At 65.5% G+C, this 20181-nt stretch overlaps 1 protein-coding gene across 5 annotated transcripts; it reads right to left on the reverse strand.

Annotated features, from left to right (window-relative positions):
• Window positions 1–509: 509 nt before the first annotated feature.
• Window positions 510–19842, reverse strand: COL16A1 (collagen type XVI alpha 1 chain). Of its 5 annotated transcripts, none has more exons than XM_015297829.4 (72): window positions 19753–19842; window positions 18679–18791; window positions 17025–17087; window positions 16827–16944; window positions 15113–15236; window positions 14758–15033; window positions 14597–14677; window positions 14291–14422; window positions 13840–13887; window positions 13399–13425; window positions 13109–13144; window positions 12987–13013; window positions 12786–12848; window positions 12653–12694; window positions 12522–12566; window positions 12380–12415; window positions 12032–12094; window positions 11898–11942; window positions 11731–11826; window positions 11585–11623; window positions 11168–11212; window positions 10880–10915; window positions 10664–10780; window positions 10539–10574; window positions 10432–10467; window positions 10233–10322; window positions 10096–10140; window positions 9968–10003; window positions 9844–9897; window positions 9602–9718; window positions 9486–9521; window positions 9272–9379; window positions 9062–9184; window positions 8943–8996; window positions 8833–8874; window positions 8340–8375; window positions 8087–8140; window positions 7866–7934; window positions 7727–7780; window positions 7626–7652; window positions 7481–7546; window positions 7349–7402; window positions 7210–7263; window positions 7056–7109; window positions 6897–6941; window positions 6699–6815; window positions 6366–6401; window positions 6169–6249; window positions 6049–6093; window positions 5745–5789; window positions 4616–4669; window positions 4448–4501; window positions 4009–4062; window positions 3845–3889; window positions 3719–3772; window positions 3530–3565; window positions 3297–3359; window positions 3155–3226; window positions 2998–3051; window positions 2859–2903; window positions 2707–2751; window positions 2536–2589; window positions 2398–2451; window positions 2233–2283; window positions 2030–2119; window positions 1915–1950; window positions 1797–1841; window positions 1516–1704; window positions 1361–1427; window positions 1117–1293; window positions 963–1040; window positions 510–879 (listed from the first exon to the last, which is right to left on the reverse strand). In XM_015297829.4, exons 2-72 carry the CDS (start codon window positions 18752–18754, stop codon window positions 677–679), a joined length of 4869 nt encoding a protein of 1622 aa, XP_015153315.3. In that variant the 5' UTR covers window positions 18755–18791; window positions 19753–19842; the 3' UTR covers window positions 510–676. The 5 variants fall into 5 exon arrangements, with proteins under 5 accessions (XP_015153315.3, XP_015153313.3, XP_015153314.2 ...); XM_015297827.4 differs by having other exon boundaries at window positions 10096–10143; XM_015297828.4 differs by having other exon boundaries at window positions 10096–10143; window positions 19605–19842.
• Between the last annotated feature and the right edge of the window lie 339 nt (window positions 19843–20181).

Raw genomic sequence — 20181 nt, forward strand, 5'->3', positions numbered from 1 at the left:
GCGGAGGAGCCTGGAAGTCCCGCCCCCCGGGGTGGTGTGGGTCATGTGATGGAGAGGCTTAAAGCGGCGATGTTGGGGTGGGCCCACAGAGTGCGGCGGGAGCTGCAGGGCTGGGATCAGTGCGGGGAGCCCCCGGGAGCAGAGCCAGGAACCTCCGAGGACCTCCCAGTGCCAGCACTGGTGCGGGATTCCCCCCACGTCAGGCCCAGGGTCAACACCGCTATCACCACCATCACATCACTGTCATCATCACCATCATCACCCCTATGACAGCCGTCATCTCTACCATCATTGCTATCAGCCACATCACCACCGCCACTGGAGTTGGACTCAGTGGTCCTTATGGGATCCTTCTATGATCTCCATCATCAATATCACATCGTTGTTATCGTCGTCATCACCACCACCATTACAGGAAGAGGGCGCTGGCCGCAGCCCCATGCACAGGGCTGGGGACAGGGACTGGGATGGGGACAGGGTGTTCAGATGAGACACCACAAGAGGAGTCGAGGTGTGGGGCAGCAGCACGGCTGTATTTCGGCTGGGCAGGATCCACCTGCCCTACACCACCCACCCACCCACGGAGCCGGACAACACCCACACCCCCGGGACCGGCGCAGCCCCCTGGAAAACGGGGGCAAGAATAAGAGCAGCAGTGGGGAGCGGTGGGGCCGGCTCAGCCGAAGGGGCCCTTGGCGTTCTTGGGCTGGAAGAGTGGCTGCTCCATGGGCAGGGCGCCCATGCACTCTGCTGGGCTGCAGTGCCCCGTTTTGCCCGGCGGCCCCGTGGCACCCGGGGGACCGGGGATGCCGGGGATGCCCTGCTGCCCCACGGGACCTGGAGGGCCCATCTTCCCATAGCCTGGTGGTCCTTGGGGACCTGGAAGGCAGAGAGAGCGACGAAGGAAGGTGGCACCGAGCTGACGGCGTCATCAGGAATGTGGAGAGGGAACGGGAACTCACCTGGGGGCCCTGGTGGGCCGCTGTCCCCCATCAGCCCCATCCCCTTCTCCCCTTTCTCTCCTTTGGCACCCGGCTCCCCTGGAGGAGAGATGTGAACGGTGAGACCCCATCACAGGGGACGCCCCAACACTTGAGGATGGCGGGCAGCACCTACCCCGCATGCCTGGCACTCCCTGCCGTCCCTCTCTGCCAATCTGCCCTGGCATCCCTGGGGATCCTGGGGGTCCTGGCCGGCCGGGCAGCCCATCCTTGCCCGGGGGACCCGGTCTGCCTGGGGCCGCCACCATCTCCACCGGGAAGTGCATCCGTGAGGTGTAGTATGCCATGCGCTCTGCGGGGACAGACGGCTCAGACAGGGGCTGGGGGAGCACCAGCCCTTGCCCCTATCACCCCATTACCATCAAACATCTTGCTTATCTCCTGCTGGATGAACCTTTTGATCTCATCGTAATTCACCACGTCACCCTGGAGGGGATACAGGAAAGACATGGCCACGGAGCCCTGGCTCTGCACCTCCAAGCCAAGCTCCTGCCCCTGGCTGCCCCCCGCTTACCATCATCCCGGGGGGTCCTGGCAGCCCAGGGCTGCCCGCAGGTCCTGGTGAGCCGGGGGGACCCCTCTCTCCTGCAGGACCCCGCAGCCCTATGGGGCCCATGGAGCCACTCTTCCCCGGCCCCCCAGGCGCGCCAGCACGGCCCTTCTCCCCAGGGTACCCTCGCATTCCAGGGGACCCGGCTTCACCCTGAGGGGACACAGACAAGCAGAGTTTCACCATGGCACCCCTGGTGTGGTGTGGAGCTGGGGGCACCATGGGGGAGCTCTGGCAACTCTCACCTTCTGGCCAGCAGGTCCTGCAGTGCCAGGCTTTCCTGGGGGGCCCTGCGGAGACAGAGAGGAGTGTGGCGGCGGGGCTGTCCCGGGGGTACCCCAGCAAGCACTGCCCCTCCTGTACCTCTTTACCAGCGGGTCCGTCCGGTCCCTGTTCCCCCTGTGGGATGAAAGTGCGGCAATATGAGGTGTGCCTGGCACAGTGCTCGCTGTCCCCTGTGCCCACCCGCCGCTCTCACCGGTGGCCCTGGGTGTCCTGGTGGCCCTGGCTGTCCTGGCATTCCCGGCAGACCTCGGTCCCCCGCTGAGCCACGCTCACCCTTCAGCCCCTGCGGTGTGGATGCGGTGTGAGATGGGAATGGCCACCACTTTCTCCCCATCCCTGTCCCCATTGTGCCACTTGGCTGTAGGGGGACCACGGAGCAGCCCCACAGGTACTCACCACTCCGGCAAGGCCAGCAGGACCCGGCTGCCCCGGGCTGCCAGGGGGGCCCTGGGGGCAGAGAGAGGGGTTTCAGCAGGAGACACTGGCCCTTGGTTTGGGAACATGGCCCCATCGCACTCCCTACTTCGTCCCAGTGCACACCAAGGGAACAGAGCCACTTACAATGAGTCCTGGGGGTCCCTGCCGGCCTTGGGGTCCCATGGGGCCGGGGTCACCCTGCAGGAGGCAGTAGGATGAAGGGAGGGGTGCAGGTCCTATCCCTCAGCACAGGGTTTCTTTGTCCCTTCCCCACTCTCTCACCTCTGCCCCGGGACGGCCCGTGCTCCCGGGAGGACCAGGTTTGCCACAGTCACCCTGCAAGGACAAAAGGATGGGGTGGGCAGCGCAGTGCATGGAGACCCTCCCATGGGGCTGTCACCACCACTGGGTGACCACTGCTTTGGGGACAGCGAGGGACCCCCAGCTGCTCACCTTTGGCCCCGGGAGCCCCGGGTGCCCAGTTTTGCCCTTGAAGCCCTGGAGGGAGAGGAGAGATGGGTTGGGGTCGGGACTTACACCTGCCACAGTGGTGACACCAGTGTAGCCCGTGGGATAGTCCGGGCACCAGGAAAGCCATCGCTCACCGGAGGACCCATCATCCCTGGTGGCCCGGGGGGGCCGGGGTCACCCTAGGGAGAAAGAAGGAGACAGACATGGGCTGGGGACATCCAGGGGCTGTGGGGTGGTGCTCCCCCCAGAGCCTGGCACACCCCAACGCCTCACCCGCAGCCCCGGCTTGCCGTCCTTGCCATCCAGTCCTTCCAAACCAGCAGGGCCCTGCAGGGACAAGGAGGGGACTCGGGGGGTGACGAGCCCAGAGCAGCTCCCCAGGGACCAGCACAGGGACAGAAGCACTGTGATAGGCAGGGGGAGCTCTTACCTGGATGCCTGGAGGTCCAGGGGGTCCGGGGGGCCCTGGCATCCCTGTGGGCCCCCGTACACCCTCGCTGCCCTGTAAGAACACCACCGGGGTCAGGGTGTCCCCTGGTGCCACCACCCACCCCTGTCCCCATGGCACTCACCTTCTCTGCTGCAGGTCCTGGCGGCCCAGCGGGGCCAACCTTCCCTGGGAAGCCGGGGGGGCCCTGAGGAGGAGAGAAACATTCCCCAGAGGTGAACGAGATGCCCCCATAGCGCATCCCTTCATCCCCAAATTCACTGCAATGGGTTTGCTACAGGGATGCTCTCCTTGCATTGTCCCATAGGATGTGCCCAGAGAGAAGATCCCAACCCCTGCCCCACAGGATGTACTCACAGGTGGCCCTGGGAAGCCGGGCTGGCCCTGGAAACCCTGCGGAGAGACAGAGCTGAGCTGGGTCCTGCCCAATGGCCAGGGGTCCTCTTCCCAATGGGAACAAGGCCAGCAGGACAGAGGTGCGGGGATGGGGTTGTAGGGAAGGGGCTGTAGGGATGGGTGCAGCCAATGGCCTCCTGGGGATCTCACCTGATCGCCTTTCTCACCAGCACCGCCTGGGAGGCCACGCTCACCCCTCGGTCCCTGCAGACAGCCAAGCATGAGCCCCTTGGGGTCCCTGGGACCACCACTCCCACCCCACAGACCCACACCTACCGCTGGCCCTGTGGCGCCGGGGAGTCCATCCAAGCCGGGGGGGCCCTGGGGAAGGGAGCACAGGGCTCAGATGGAGGAGACTGCAAGGAGCCCACAACGAGGGGGCACCTGGACGAGCCCCCAACCCCCCTGTCCCACACAGCTGGGCACAGCACTGGACTCACCGGTTCCCCCTTCTCCCCAGGTGGGCCCACATAGCCTCGTTCACCTTTGATGCCCTGAAGGAGGAAGGAGATGGAGCGGGGACACAGGGCATGGATGGGACATGGGGCACTGCTGGGACATGGAGAGTGGGTGGGATGTAGGATGGGGGTGGGTCATGAATGTGGCACAGGGATGGATGGAGGGAAAGGATGGGGCACAGTGGGTGGGGGGCACAGTGAATAGAGGGAATCAATAGGGCACTGGGGATATGTGGGACAAGGGACAAACGGGGCAGGAGTGAGCCCTGCAGGGATGTGGCACTCAGTGCCCACTCAGGTCCTCTGACCGCCCACCTGTCCCTGGCAGTGCGGGGGCCCAAGAAAGCACCGGGGGGGGCATAGGGACACAGGAGGTGTGGGGGGGGCTGGCACGTGCTGCAGGGCTCCCCACATTACTCACAGGAAGGCCAGGGGGGCCCGTGGCACCAGGGTAGCCAGGCTGTCCTGGGGGTCCCTGTGTAGGGGGAGGGCGGTGCTGAGCCAGCTGCACCCCAAGCAGGTGCACATAGACAGTGGTGTCCCCCCATCCCCTCCTGCTCCCCCCACCCTCCCCCCCCATCACACTCACCGGCTCCCCTTTGGCTCCAGCCAGCCCAGCGGGGCCTCGCTCCCCCTGGAGACCCTTTGGAGGGGGAGAAAAGAGGAGCTGCAGGGGGGGCTGCACCCCCGGGGGCTGTGCTCTGCCCCCCACTCTGCTGCGCACATCCAGGGTGCACACTGGGTGTAGGGGCACCACCACCTGTGCCACCCCCCAGTGCCAGGGCAGACCCTGGGGGGCTGCAGGGAGCCCAGCCCGGGGGGCACTATGCAGGGGTGCCCATGGCCAGAACACATTTTGGAGCACAGCTCCAGCCTGGTTAGGGCACCCACTGCTGCCCATCCTCCTGCAGCACACACGGCATGGTGACACAGGTGACAAAAGACACAGGTGACAGCTGGCAGCCCCTGGGCTCAGTGGCATGGACTGCCAGGGGGGTTAGTGGGGGTTATGTGGTGCTGACACAGTGGAGTCTGGACGGGACACACTGACACCACAGAGAGACAACCCACACAGACCCACAGAGACCCACACAGACCGTGACGTTACGGTGACGTTAGCGGGTGAGGGGATGGGAGCAGGACGAGGGGAGGGCAGGATCCTCCCAGAGCCACTGGAGTGGGACTGCCACCAACCCCACAGCCACTTCCTGAGAGTGGGGATGGGAGGAGGATGAGGATGAAGATGATGAAGATGCAGATGGAAATGGTGGTGGATGCTGGCTGACCCTGGAGGAGCTGGGGACCAGGGGAGGGTGAGGACGAGCGCACCGGCCGCACGGCAGCATCCCCCCGGCCCTGAGAGGGGTGGGCTGGGGGCCATCGGCTGCACACAGCGCACACATGGGGCTGCACCGCGACGCGCCCGGCTGCTGGCTGTCCCACCCTCGTGGCACGGCCGGGTCCTGCAGTGGTGCAGAACCCAGCACGGGGCAGCGGACGGCAGAAGGGAGCTGCACCCCGAGCTCAGGGCGATGCTCCCGAGCCTGAGACCAGTGAGAGTTCCTGAATGGAGATGGAAGGCATGAATGGATGGAGATGTGGGGAATGGAGAGGGGCAGAGCCGTGCTGTGGCTGCTCCCGGGGAGCTGGGATAGGGACACAGCCAAACCATGAAGCAGCGACAGACGGCACAGAGCGGAGCCCTGCTGGGTCCTTACGGGCAGTCCGGGTGCGCCAGGCGTGCCAGGAAAGCCTGGGGGACCCTGAGGGGAGAAATGGGGAGGTCACAGCTTGGAAGTGCCCACCAGGGCCTGGGCTGAGCCCTCGGGGTGCCACACAGTGGGCGGTGTGGGGCAGCTCAGCCCCAGCCTATCTCTATAGGGTCCTGCTCCATCTCGGTGCCGCTGCTCCACGCTCCCCGTCACCGTGGCCTCATGGCAGGGCACCAGGTCCCTCCTTGGTGACTCAAAGTGCTGTGACATGATGCCCATGCAGCCCCCGCCTCTGAGCATGGCTACTTACAATGGGACCAGGTGGCCCTGGGGGTCCCCGCTGTCCTGGTAAGCCCTGGGGAGGGATAGGTGCCATCAGATGGGATCGTGGCATGGGGACGTGGCCCTGCTCCGGCTCCAGGGCACCCACCTGCTCGCCTCTCTCACCCGGGACACCTGGGGCACCAGGGAGCCCAGGGTCACCCGCACAGTCTGCGTCCGGGCTGTCACCCTGCAAGAGTGGCACCATGTCAGAACCTGGATCAGGAGCCCAACAGCAGCATCCAGCCCTGTCAAGCACCCCGCCAAGCACCCCAACAGAGCAGGGCCACGTCCCAAGTCACTCACCCGAGCCTCCTCAGCTCTTGGGAACTGGGCAAAGCACTGCAAGAAAACCCAGAGTCACCAGGGGCTGAGCTGGGAGCAGTGCTCAGCACCCTCTGCTCCCAAGCTGTACAGGATCAGCACGTGTCCCCACGGGGCACCCCGTGCCGGCTGTGTGTGGAAGCGTGCCCAGAGCCTGCCCAGCCCTGCAAGCACCTGCTGCTTTGCACAACTGCTGCTTTGCACAACTGCTGCTTTGCACGCCTGCTGCACAAGCTGATGCCTGGGTGCTCGGGAGCATCTCTGCATCTCACCCAAGGTGCACCAGTTCCGGGTGGGAGCTGTGCCAATACTCACACGTGCACAACCCTCGTTGCCGGGGGCTCCTGGCATGCCTTGGTCTCCCTTTTCCCCCTTGAAGTTTCTGGGTGCTTCAAAGGCCGCCTGCAGCTGGGCGCAGTCCCCGCAGATGTTCTGGGAGGAGGTGGGGGGGTCAGCGGCTCCCCGAGAGGCTCAGGGGGTGGTGTGACCCCAGATCCCACCCCAAGCTCTCACCTTCAGCACTTCGATGTTCCTCTCAGCCATGACAGCCAATGGTCCCTGCAAGATATGAGGGAGGGGTGAGGGAGGGATGCATAGGGATGCGGAAGGGATGTGGAAGGGATGCACGACGGATGCCCGCGGGGCACTGTGCCCAGCACAGCCACCACCTACCAGGTCTCCTGCCGGCCCGGGCAGCCCTGGCAATCCGTTGTGTCCTGGGACCCCCTAAAGCCAAGGAGAGAGCTCTGACTATTGAAAGCCTTTGCTCAGAGGGCCAGGATCCATCCTGCTGGGCACTCCATAGTTTCCATTTTCCACTGCTCACCTGGCGGCCTGGAGCACCAGGAGGACCGGGGGGACCAGGCGCTCCAGGGGGACCCTACAACACCCCAAAACAGAACAGGGAAATGAGCAATGAGGCAGTGTGAGCTGGAAGCTGTGCCACACGCAGGGACAGCACCCACCTGCGGACCCGGCTGGGGCTGCCAGGATGTCCCAGTCCAGAGTCCTGGAGCTCCCTGGGGCCGAGAGAAAGGAGGGACGCTCAGTGGGATGGCACCGAGCTGTGGGAATGGGGTGGGACCTGTGGCACTCACCGGCATCCCGGTGTGGTTGGGGTCCTGGCGTGGGCTGAGGGGGCACGCACATTCCCCGGGGTCCCCCTGCAGAAAGAGGGAGTGAGAGCAGAGCGATGGATGGCAGCAGAGGTGCAGCCCCATCCTCACCCCAGCACCCACTCACCTTCTCGCCCCGGGCGCCCTTCTCTCCCTGCAGAAAGGCACAGACAGATGTCAGCAGGTGGCCCCCAGCCCCCCTGTGCCCCCACCACGTCCCACACCTACCGGCATCCCGCTGGAGCCAGGCACCCCTGGGAGCCCCCGCTGCCCTTCAGGGCCCTGCGAGGAAGAGGAGCGTGAGGAAGCTCAGAGCCCAGCACCCAGAGGACAGTGATGGTGATGCCCCCCTTGGGGCTGCACTTACTGGTGGCCCAGTGATGCTGGTCCCTGGTGGCCCGGGGGGGCCTATGGCACCTTTGAGCCCTGGAGATCCCTGCAGAGAAAGGACAGCAGGAGCTGAGGGCGAGGGTGGGCAGACAGAGCTGGGGGGCACCATGGCTGGGGGTGCACAGTGGCAGACCCCTGCCAGAGCACGGGAACATGAGGCAGCACAGGGCGACACAGCTCAGTGCCACGTTCTCATACCTTGGCTCCTTTCTCTGCTGCCATTCCTGGAGGTCCCTGGGGTCCGGGGGGTCCCTGGGGGCAGGAGATGCTGTTAGCTCTCCCCACCCATCCCACTCAGCCAGCAGTAGTGACAGCACTGTCCCCAAGGCCACTCCAGAGCCAGAACTGTGCTGTCACCAGTAACACAGGGGAGCAGCATGGGGGAGGTGTAGGAATTGTGGGACAGGAGATTGCTGCATCCCAGTGCTGGGGAGCCCAGAGTAACACTTACGGGGGTCCCGGGCTGTCCGGTGCTCCCGGGCTCTCCCTGGGAAAACAAAGAAGGAGAAAGGTGGTGGAGTTGCCTGGCACAGCACAGCACAGCACAGCACAGCACAGCACAGCACAGCGCAGCACAGCACAGCGCAGCACAGCACAGCGCAGCACAGCACAGCGCAGCACAGCGCAGCACAGCGCAGCACAGCGCAGCACAGCGCAGCACAGCGCAGCACAGCACAGCACAGCACAGCACAGCGCAGCACAGCACAGCACAGCACAGCACAGCACAGCGCAGCGCAGCGCAGCACAGTACAGCACAGCACAGCACAGCACAGCACAGCGCAGCACAGCACAGCACAGCACAGCACAGCGCAGCGCAGCGCAGCGCAGCACAGCACAGCGCAGCACAGCACAGCGCAGCACAGCGCAGCACAGCGCAGCACAGCACAGCACAGCGCAGCACAGCGCAGCACAGCGCAGCACAGCGCAGCACAGCAGACACCCACCTGTGGTCCCGGCTTGCCAATGCCCGGCGGTCCTGGCTCGCCCTGCAGACACAAGGGACAGTGAGAGGCATTGAGAACCCCCCAGTGCCCACCCCCATGGCCCCACTCACCTGCAGCCCCTTCAGCCCAGCGGGACCTCGGATCCCCGGCAGCCCCGGCTTCCCCTACAACACAGCGTGGTCACCCCGGGGCTCAGTGCTGGCGGGTTGCTGTGGGTCGGGGCACTCACGGCTCTGCCCGGCTGGCCGATGCCCGGCGCTCCTTGGTCCCCTTTGGCACCGGGTTTTCCCGGGATGCCCATCACGTCCGAGAAGTGCCCCTGCAGCGTGGGGCAGGATTCACAGGCATCTCCCTGCAGAGGAGGGAGCGGAGAGGGGAGGTTGGGATGGGGTGACACTTTAGGGTCTCCTCCTGAGCCATTCCAGTGCAGGGTCCTCACCTTCTCGCCTTTGGGGCCGGCCGGACCCCTGATGCCTGGCTCACCCGACAGCCCTGGCAGTCCATCTGTGCCCGGTGTGCCTGGGTCCCCAGGGCTGCCCACGTCCCCCTGGCAAAGAGAGAGCAATGGCTGGCACAGGGCAGAGAGCACTGCCCAGCCCCACGGACAGGGGGGTCCACAGCTCCCTCTGCATCCCCACCCCGTACCCTCTCACCTTCTGCCCTTTCTGGCCAGCATCACCAGGTTTGCCCTGTGGGAATGGAGGAACTGATGAAGCCAGAGCATCCCTGGGACCCAAAGAAGTATCCCACAGACATGGGGAGCACTCACTGCTCTGCCAGGGGGACCATCCCTGCCCTGTGGTCCCGGTGCTCCGGGCACAGCCACCGTTGTTGCTGCCCCTTCCAGTGCCTGTGGAGCTGAGGGACACTGTCCACACGGCTCACCCTGCGAGGGACAGAGCGCTCAGAGCCACGTGGGGACACTGCCCCCCAGCCTCATCCCAGGGCCCACCTGCATGGGGACACTTCAGGGACGGGGCAGGGAGGTTGGGGACACACTGCAGCACTCACCTTCTCTCCTTTGAGCCCCCGCACACCTGGATCACCCTTGCTCCCAGGGAGCCCCTGTGACAGTAGAGATGAGCCTGCAGAGCTCACAGACCCCCACGAGCCCCCCACCTGCACCCTACTTCACCGGTCTGCCTGCAGGTCCCTCCCGGCCATCAGCTCCCTGCAAGACAGCAGGGTCAGGGTCAGGGTTTGGGTCAGGCAGCCTCCCTGAGCCCATTGGGTGGGCAGAAAGGGGGCTGTGGAATCACCCACCTTCTCGCCCTTGATGCCAGCCAGCCCAGGAAGGATTGCTTTGTCCTGCTGATCAGCACACGCGGTCACACACACAGCCATGCCAGCATGGGGATTGGGTCTCAGTGGGGCCGGGGCTCTCAGCCCCACACACTCACCAGTGATCCCAGTTCGCTCTCACGCCCCTCGGGGGGTTCCCGCAGCAGCGCAGCGAGGACACGGCTGTCACAGGACAGGCAGGAGTCCCCCTGCGGGGGGGATGGGGGGCTGTGGGACTGCCTGTGGGGCAGGGAGAGGGCTGGCCCCACAGTAGGTCAAAGGGACGGTGGGACGGGGGACAGCAGGACGGACACTCACCTTCTCCCCTTTGATCCCATTGATGCCGGGATCTCCCTGGGAAGGAAAGAGAGGAGCTGATGCTCAGCACCATCCCACCCCGGCACGCTCAGCCCTGCATCACCTACCCTGTCTCCTTTGGGTCCCACAGGGCCGGGTCTGTCCTGGAGATGGAGAGATGGGAAGGCAGTATTTAGCGCTGCAGAGATGAGCCCCCCCTCATACCCTCCCACAGGCTCACAGCCCGACTCACCGACACTCCATCCCTGCCAGGTGTCCCGGGCTCCCCCCTGGGTCCGGGCTTTCCAGGAAGCCCCGCAGTGCTGAGCATCCCCGTGGGCAGAGCGGGGCACGGCTGGCACGGCTCACCCTGCAAACGGGGACAGTGAAGCACAGCCCAGGGGTGGGGGCTCCCCCAAGGGCCCCCGAGCAGCCTCAAGCCCCAGGAAGGGCAGCACCCTTCACCCACCTTATCTCCTTTGGGCCCCAGGATGCCGCGCGGTCCCTGAGGAAGGAATGCAGGGGATGGCAACGGGGCACGGGGTTCCTGTAGCTCTGTCTGCCTGCACTCAGCACCTCTAAACCCCCAGCTGCTGCGGGGTCTGTCCCAGCCCCCAGCAAGGTTGCCGGCCATCCCAAACCCTTCTTATGCCTGGGCTCGGATCCCACTGTTGCTCGGGCCAAGCAGCCTCAGCCCTGCGCCAAGGAACCCGTCTGTGACCCCAGTTTGGCTCCAAGTTCAGTGTTCGGTACTCACGGGTGTCCCAGGAGATCCGCCGGGTCCAGGAGCTCCTGAGCTGCCCTGGAGCCAGAGGTGGCAGTGTGAGCCTGGCACAGTGGGAGCTGCAGCCCCTCAGCCCCACGCCCCCAACCCAGCATCCCACCCCCGCCCCAGCACTCCCCTCCAGCTCCATAAATCAAGGATTGGAACCAGCCCTGCTCCCGTGTCCCCCAGCACCAGCTATTACAGGGGACCTCAGCAGCTGCCAAGCCCCCATGGAGGGCCCTCGGCACGTCCTGAGCAGCCCCTCCCCAGGTGAGGGGTTCCCACTCCCCAGCATGAGCCCCCAATGACTCCACAGCACCATGACGCAACCGGAGAGGGTCCCATGAGCTCCGCACTGACCCTTCAGGCAGGAGGAGGTGGTGGACACCCCCTATCCCCCCCACTCACCTTTTCTCCTTTTGGACCTGGGGGGCCACCAGGATCACCCTGAAAAGCAGAGGATGGCGTAAGTTGCATGGCAGCCGTGGGGCTCCGTGGGGCAGCATCCTCTCGCTGCCCCTCCTGCAGCAGTGCCCACAGCACAGCATCCATACCGGCTTCCCCGGAAAGCCGATCCCCGGTGTGCCCGGTTTCCCCGGTGGCCCCGGCTCTCCCGCCAGCCCCTCAGGTCCCACGAGGCCCGGATCCCCCTGGAAGGGAAGGAGGGGTGTCCATGGCATTGCTCCTGGATGCCCTCAGACACCCCTGAGACCCCACTTACCTTCTGGCCCTTGGGACCCACCACACAGATCTCTCCGGGCCGGCCCTGATGGGATGGGTGCGCGGTGAGTGCCGTGCACGGCACAAAGTGGGCAGGTCTGGGGATGCTGGTGCCCCACAGCTGGCACTACTCACATCACGACCTGGGCGGCCCGGCTTGCCCTGGAGTCCCCCGTCACCCTTCTCACCCTTCTGGCCCTGTGGGACAGACAGGCAGATGTCACCAGCATCACCTCCATTGGGCAGTTTTGCCCCCTCTGTGCCGCTGGGCTCCTCATCCCCAACTCTGCAATATCATCTCCTCACCTCCCAGCGCTGCTGCCCTTTGTCCCCAGCACCACTGCCCCACATCCCCACATCCCCCCAACAAAACCCTCAGGGTCCCCATGGGCTCTGCATGTGCCCAACCCCACGTCGGCACCCCCAGCTTCCGGCACCCCTGTCACCATGCTGTGCCCAGATGTCCCTGACCCATATCCTCACCTTCTGCCCATCGGCGCCGGCCACCCCTGGCAGCCCCTGTGTGGGACAGAGAGGGCAGTGTGAGCGGGACTCCCGGGCACACATCTCACCGAGGATGTGTGTGCAAATACTGACATCCAGCAGGAGCCCCAGCCCCACTCACCTGCTCTCCACGCTGCCCCTGCTCACCCCGCGGCCCCTCGGCGCACTGGGGACAGAAGGGGACAGAAGGGGATGGGGATGAGATGGGGTTGGAGATGGGGCAAAGGGGTGTGTGGGATGGGGGGGTCTCACCTGCACAGGGCCACTGGGGTCTGTGCGCACGCAGTCAGCACCCTGCAGAGGGGAGGAGGTGGCTCAGAGTGGGACACGGCTCCGGAGCCCCATGGCACGGGGGGGCAGCGGGGTCCCCACTGGGGACACTCACACGGTCGCCTTTCTCCCCCTTGGTGCCGTGGGTGCCAGGCAGGCCGCGCTCTCCCTTCAAACCCTGCGAGAGAATGCGTGACAAGAGGTGACACCACTGTCCCCGTGTCCGTGTGCACCCCTCACCACCGTGCCTGGGGCACAGCCAGGGGTGTCTGCAGCCAAACCGCGCTGGAGCTGTCCTGGGGGGGGACAAACCTACCTTGGGTCCTGGGGGACCGAGCGTCACCTACGGAGAGGAGACAGAAGTGTCACAGTGCCTGGCACAGCCACAGGTGGCACCGAACACGGACCCAGAACCCCGTGCAGCCCCGGGAAACTCACATTTGTTGGAGCCATCTGCGGCGGGCAGGGTGGGCACTGCAAGAGATGGGAGAGGGCGTCTGTACCCACAGAGCTGTGGGTGTGTGTGGGGTGGGAAAAGGGAAATGGAAGAAAGAGTTCCAGCCCCAGAGGGGGCAAGAATGTGGCCTGGCACGGGCTGTCCCTGTGGCTTTGTGGCTGACCACAGCTCCTCAGAGCCAAAGCAGCCACTTAAGCGCGTTGCCATGGGACCGAGGAATATATGGCTGAGGGCACCCAGAGTCCCCCCTGCCCATAACCCCCAGCCTCACCTCCTCGCTGGACGTCCCGCTGTAGCCCTGTGAGAAGCAACACGGAGCAGAGGTGAGAAGGAGCATCGGGCAGGCTGAGACCCCCCTGCACCTCCCAGCCCACGCCAAGGGGTCCCTGCACCCCCAGGGATGCCCAGTGGGATCCCATTGAGCCAGACAGGGCGGTGCAGGGAGAGGGCACGGGCTGTGCTGGAGATGTTTCCCAGCTCTGCGGCCGCTTGGAAGGAACAAAGAGGCCCTGAGCCGCGGTTGGGATTGCTCCAGCAGCAGCAGAGAGCAAATGGGGCCTTCATTCCTGCTCGGGGGAGCAGACACGCCGCTTCCTGACAGCAGCGCTGCAGCTCTGGCAGAACTGCCCGAAGGCGGCGGAGGAGGAAGAGCAGCACAGGGCATGTGGGAGCAGGGAGGGGGTTGGGGGGCTCCTGCCCACCCTCATCTCACCTTCTCCCCACGATGTGCCTTCAGGCTGCTCTTCTCTCTCGCTGGCTCCTGGGGGGAGAGCAGAGCACCCCGCGGTGACACCTCTATGTGCATCCCTGGGGTACCCTGAGATTGTACCCTGCGGTGACGCTGCTCCGTGCACCCCCTGGGTTATCCCACAGCTGCACCCCAGGGCAATGCCACCCCATACCCCCTTGGCTATCAACCCACATGTGTACCCCCCCCCCCCCGCCCCACAGGACCGGCAGCCAGCAGCCCCCCGATCCTCCCACCCTCCCCAGCACTCAGCACTGCCGGCTCCTGTTTGCTCCCTCCCTCCCCAGCACTCAGCACTGCCGGCTCCTGTTTGCTCCCTCCCTCCCAGCTCTGCAGACAGCGGAAAAAGTGAGGCAGGGCTTTTCCAGGGGCCGAATCCACGTGGCTGCACACCGCCGCCAGCACGCCGCCTCACCGGGCCCAGCGGCTCCTCCAGGCAGAAGCAGCGCGTGTACACCCGGCCCTGCGGCTGCGGTGAGATCTCGATGAGGTTGCTGCTCTGCATCAGCTCTGCCTGACGCCGCGTTTTGGGCGCTTCAGGTTGGCACTGATGGGAGAGAAGAGGGCGCAGGGGGCTGTGAGCGGACGCAATCGGAGACAGGGATGCGCCCTGCACCATGGTGCTGGTGGGGAGACGTGCCGCCCCGCTCACGATGCACCCCAACCACCTGCAGCGTGCCCCGGTTCCCCCTCCCAGCACGGCCCTGCCTGCAGCACTCACCCCGCTGGCTGAGATCTCACAGCATCCCTCGTGCCGGGCCAGCTCTGCGTCGCAGTAGATGTGCGCCTGCTGCAGGTCGAACTGCGGCACCACGGAGCAGTGGGGTGAGGGGTGATGGCCCCGACGCCAAACCCCACACCCGCAGCCCCACGGGGACTCACCCGCACCGGGGTCCCGCGCACGGCATCCAGCCCCAGGAAGGCGTTGCCCTCAGGGGTCAGCGCCCGCCGTGGTTCCAGCGGTTTGGAGGAGATGGAGCCACAGTCCACGTGAAGGGACACAGCGCGGCTCTGCACGGCCACCACCACTTTGTGCCACCGCCCGTCAAAGAGCGACGAGACGGCCTTCCCCGCAAAGACGGTGCTGACAAAGGTGGCTCCCGGCGCCCTGGCCTGGAGCTCCAGGCTCTTCTCGGGGCCGTGCACGGACAGGGAGAGCTGGCAGAGAGGGGACACCGTGCTCAGGGACAGCACCCGGCGGTCCGTGTCCCCGCATCCAACGGTCCCACAGCCGTACCTGGGGGTAGCCATGGCGGTCGGTGACCTGGAAGAGGTACCAATGCTCCCCGGTGCTGTTCTTCTTCAGCAACAAGGTGAGGATGATGGTGAACTCGGGGGGCAGCCCGTGGGGGAACACCTGCCTGCAGGAACAGGCATCGGCAGGGCCCACGTGAGCTCCGTCCGCACCAATCCTGGGCCACCACATCACCACCAGCACCGCGTCCCCAACAGCCCCACGAGGCTGTCCCCATTGGGATGAGAACGGCTCTGGTCCCAGCGCCATGCAGCAGGGCTGGGCTGGAAAGTTCAGCCCCAGGATGACGCTGGACCAGGAGCTGTGTGGGGCTGGGAGCTGTTTATATCTCTGCTGGAACACATGTTGGCCCTGGATGGGAGATGCCAGCACTTGTGCAACAGGAGCTGAACGGGAGATCAACTTCAGAGCTGCCCTCTCCTGTGTGGTGGGGCACAGACCTCAGTGCCACTCTTCCCAAGGCGCAGTCCCACAGCCCCATATCTCAGCCCCACAGGCCTCACAGCAGCCAAAAGTGCATGCAGAGTTGAGGACAGAGCATCCTCATGCCCCCACACAGCCCAGACTGCGCCAGTGGCTCTGTCCCCATAGCAGCCCCATGGCACAGCCCCACCTCGCACCCCAAGCACTGGGTACCCCCACGCATCCTACTGGTGCAGCACCCAGGATTGTTTATTGCTGCAGCATTTGGTTTTGTCCCAGTGCAGGCAGGAGCCCACCCCCAGTGCCGAGGGCTGTGCAGGATGGATGCTCCCACAGAGGCAATGTGCTGAGGCAGCCGCAGTGCCCCACTCTCCGCCCGCTCCATCACTGCAGCTATTTGCTTTGGGATGCGCTCAGCTCCCAGCCTCCACAGCAGCAATTTTCCAAACCACCGCTTTGGAGCAGGACCAGGGTGGCTGTCCCAACCGCAGGGTGCGGGGCTGTCCTTGCTGGGCACCATGGAGCAGGGCCAGGGCATTGGAGCATCCATGGGTGCCTGGTGTCGGTGCCACCCCCATGCTAAGAGTTCCCAAGAACTGTCTCTGGACTGCAACAGGCACCCAGCCAAGAGCAACACCAGCCTGCAGCCTCCAAAAGCCATCTAAGGACTCAGCTAGCCGGGCCGAGAGCTGGCTCTCCATCTCCCTAAGGTACCCCCAAACCCTGAGCCCTCTCCCCACTGCCAAACTCAGGGAGTGCAAAGCGCATCCCCTTCCTACATTGCTCCCCAGCACATGGATGCTCTCCCACCCCGCGGTGTCCCCATGCCAGCGTGGCAGCCCCGTGAAGCTGCTGGCCCTGACACCGTGGGTTGGCACAGCCGGAGCAGAGCCTCAGGCACAGGCAGACAGGATGTGATGCAGACATCGGGGCCGGATTCTGCATGGCAAACCCGCACCCACTGCTCAGAGCTGTGCAGCACTTCGGGCTCGGTTAGACCCCGAGCAGAGCCTGCCAAGTTCAGGAGAGCAAAGACAGAGCATCTGCAGCACAGCGGTTGCGTAAGGGTTGGCTGTGTCCCCACCGCCCAGAGTGATTTACTTTCGAGGAGGAAAGCAGGCAGTGCGCACCATCAGCACCTCCACACCCCCGTGGGTGCCACAGTCCTGCTGCATTCACTGCCGCATCACGCAGGGCTGGGAGGGCCGGGTCCACACACGGTGCTGCTGGAGGGGTGGGTGGGAGCAGGCTGGGAGTGGGGGGCTGCACTCACCGTGTGGGCTGCACCAGCGGCACGGCCCCCAGCCGCAGCAGCACCGTGCCCCGCGCGCCACGCACCTTCTTGACGGAGGAGATCTTCAGCAGGTCGAAGCGCTTAATGAGGTTAAAGCCTGGGGGATGGAGGGGGTGAGGGCATCGCTGCGGGCGCACAGCCCATCCCTGCGGAGCCATCCCATCACCATTTCCTTACCCGTCACGTTCTCATACTTGTTCCCAACCAGGTCCTCATCCCAGAGCCGTGGGCACGGCGTCCCTGCAAAGGCAAAGCAGAGCGTCACCACCGCCTCACCGCAGCGCCTCCAAGCAGGGGCGCACACAGCCCCGCACCCATGGGAGCTCCGGCACAGCGCCCACCAGGAGCAGAGCCACGTGCTGTGAGCGGGCGCACTGCCAGCTCAGCCCTGGCTCCCCACGGCGAGGTCACTGTGTGTAATGCCTTCCCCAGCCATGCTCTGTCTGGACCAGCCCCACACCTGGAATCACCATCAGGAGATGGGCCCGGTGCCGCGGCCACCCAGCGTGGGGAGACGGCATCCTGTGCGCCCTGCTGAGCCCCGGAGCTGGCAGCACGTGGGGTGGGCGTGAGGGCTGCCAGGCGAGGGGTGAGCAGCACCGAGGGGACGGGGGCAGGCAGGAAACGCTGCGTCAGACCCAGTGTTGATACATCACCGCTCCAACATCATTCATCCACCTCCGCTGGATGCTGCCAGATGTTGGGAGGCGCGAGATGGAGGAGGAAACAAGGGGATACTGAAAGAGGGATTTGTTGTGCCTCAGTGCAGGCAGCAGCGCCAGGACATCCCCCGCCTCCGCCCCACAGCTTCTCCCCATCACTGCCCACTCAGTGTGGGGCTGGCGCTGGCCCTGAAGCACATTGTGCTGCTGGAGCAGAGCTTCACGCGCAGGCGGTGCTGAGATCATTTCTCGAGGCAGGGGGTACACCTCACCCCGGGCACCGCCTGCTTTGAGGCCATCCCAGCCCTCATTTCCCTAATTAACAGCCCGCAGTTGCCAGTGCTGGCCACGGGGTCCCACACACTGCACCAGGACCTCACAGTGCCGTGCCAACAGTGGTGCTCTGCTCTCTGGGTGCCCCGGCTGTGCCAAAGGGCTGCAGCCCCTGCACCCCCCACCAGGACGAGCACCGCTCCACCCCTGCAAGGACTGATGCAACCACGGCCTCGCTGCCAGCAGCTCCTCCCCACCATCCGCCTGCAGCTCTCCCCACAGCCAGCCCCACACTGTGCCCCACGCACAGCCAGGGACACTGCAGAGGGGACCTCCAGGGCTCCACCAATGCCCACCGCTCCCCAGAGCATGGACACAGCCCTGTGCCTCCATTCTTTCCGTGCACTGCGGCCGGACCCCTTCCCACCTTGCACCCAGAGCCACGCTGCCCCATGAGCTCCGAGCAGCCCCACTATAGGACAGAGCCGCCAGCTGGCAACCAGCACCTGCAACCAAAGCATGGGCAAACCTGCTCCCACCCTGCACGGTGTTCCCAGTGCTGTAGGAATGACATGGATGGGAGAGGGGTGTCCCCAGCCTGGCTCCCCACAGCGGCGCTGGCGCTGCTCTCGCTGGCCCTGGGCCCGCCTGGGATGCTGAGCAAAGCCCCACATCCCGTGCAGTCAGCACAGGGAGCACACAGCCCGCCCTGCTGCCAGTGCTGCCGGCACGTGGGGAACCAGCACGGCTCATGGTGACCCACAGCCACCTCTGCCCCACGCTTCATGGCTCCAGCATTGCTCTCATCTTCTCGTTGAATGCCCAGGGACAGGTAAGAAGGGACGGGCACATCCTGGGGGTGCAGACCCTGTGCCCCCACTCTCTGTGCCCCTTACCTTCCTCTGCTGGCATCTCCATCCCATTGCAGGTGTTGATGAGCCCCACCAGGACGAGGGCCCAGAGATCCCTCATGGTGCCCGTGGCAGCAGCTCGGGGCCAACTCAGCTGCCTGCAGGTGGGAGATGGGCAGTCAGGTGGGTGGGCGGTGGGCCCCAGCCATTCCCCACACTGGGAAGCCTCCTGCAAGCCACCAGCACGGAGGAGGCCCTGAGCCATTCAGCCACAGCTCCCACAGCCTTCGGGGCTGCAGTGAGGTCCCCACACACTGCTGGACCCCCCCACCCAGACTTCACATTCAGGGCTGCTACCCAACCCACCAACCCCAGCACGCAGACGCACCCCAAAGTCAGGTTGAGGTGCCCCGGAGCCCCACGTGCTTCCTGCTGGGGACCCCAAAGGAACTCTCAGTTTGTTCTCTTTTACCTCCCGGACCCACGTGGTTCCCTGGAGTGGTCCAAAGCCCTTCGGGTCACTCTGACCTGACCCCCCCCCTGCCCGCTTCCTGCCACGAAGCAGGGCTGCGAGACAGCGCGAGACCGCAGCCCCACACCCCACTGCTCCCCACTGCCGGGTGGGACACGCACAGGACCCCCCACATCCCCACTTCATACCCCTACACTGCAACATCACAGCCTCGGCTCTGCTGCTGCCGCACTCTCCCTTGTAGCCCTGCACTCCAACCTCACAGCGCCGCAGTCCGACCCGACACCGCTGCGCCTCGGCTTTGCCACTCCCGCATCCCGGCTTTGCTGCCCTTCTACCCCGTCTTCATAACACCGCATCCCAACTTTATCGTGCTGCGTTCCAACCCTCTACCCCCGCACCCTGATTCCATACCCCTCTATCCCCACTTCATACCCCTAAATCCCAACTTCATACCGCTGCACCCCGACTCTGTACCACCGCTTCCCCAACATCATACCCCTGCGCCCCGACTTCATAGCCCAGCCCGGCTCCTGCCGTGCCCTGTCCCGTCCCGGTCTCCGCTCCCCGTTCGCAGGACACGGGCTCTGTGAGGACAAATCCCGGTTCGGAGCACCGCCCTCCCCCTCCCTCTGCCCGGAGCTCACCTGCCGGGCTCAGTGCGGCTCGGGCCAGGCGCTGAGCTCCGGGCGCTGCGCTCCGTCCGTCCGTCCGTCCGTCCGTCCGCCCCCGCCACCGCCTTCCCCGCCTCCCTCCGGGGGGGCCCGAGCCGCCCCCGGCCGCTGCCCGCCCTCCTCTTCCCCTGCACGGGACGGGGGGGTGGGGCAGAACCACCTCCCTCCTTCGCCTCCCGCCTTCCTCCTCCTCTTCCTCCTCTCCCTCCCGGCCGGGCAGGGAGGGATCCGCATTCCCCCCCCCCGAGGCGTCCTGGGGGAGCGAACCCCTCGAACTGCTCCTGTCCGTGGAAAGCAGCTCCTCGTTCCCGTGGGGACACTGAGTCTCTGGGGGGAAATTGTGGTGCAGGAGGATACTGCAGCGCAGAGAAGACATTGGGACGGTGGGGCACGGGGGGACAC

Source organism: Gallus gallus, chromosome 23 (genome assembly GCF_016699485.2).
Source record: "Gallus gallus isolate bGalGal1 chromosome 23, bGalGal1.mat.broiler.GRCg7b, whole genome shotgun sequence".
In the NCBI taxonomy this organism is placed as follows: domain Eukaryota; kingdom Metazoa; phylum Chordata; class Aves; order Galliformes; family Phasianidae; genus Gallus; species Gallus gallus.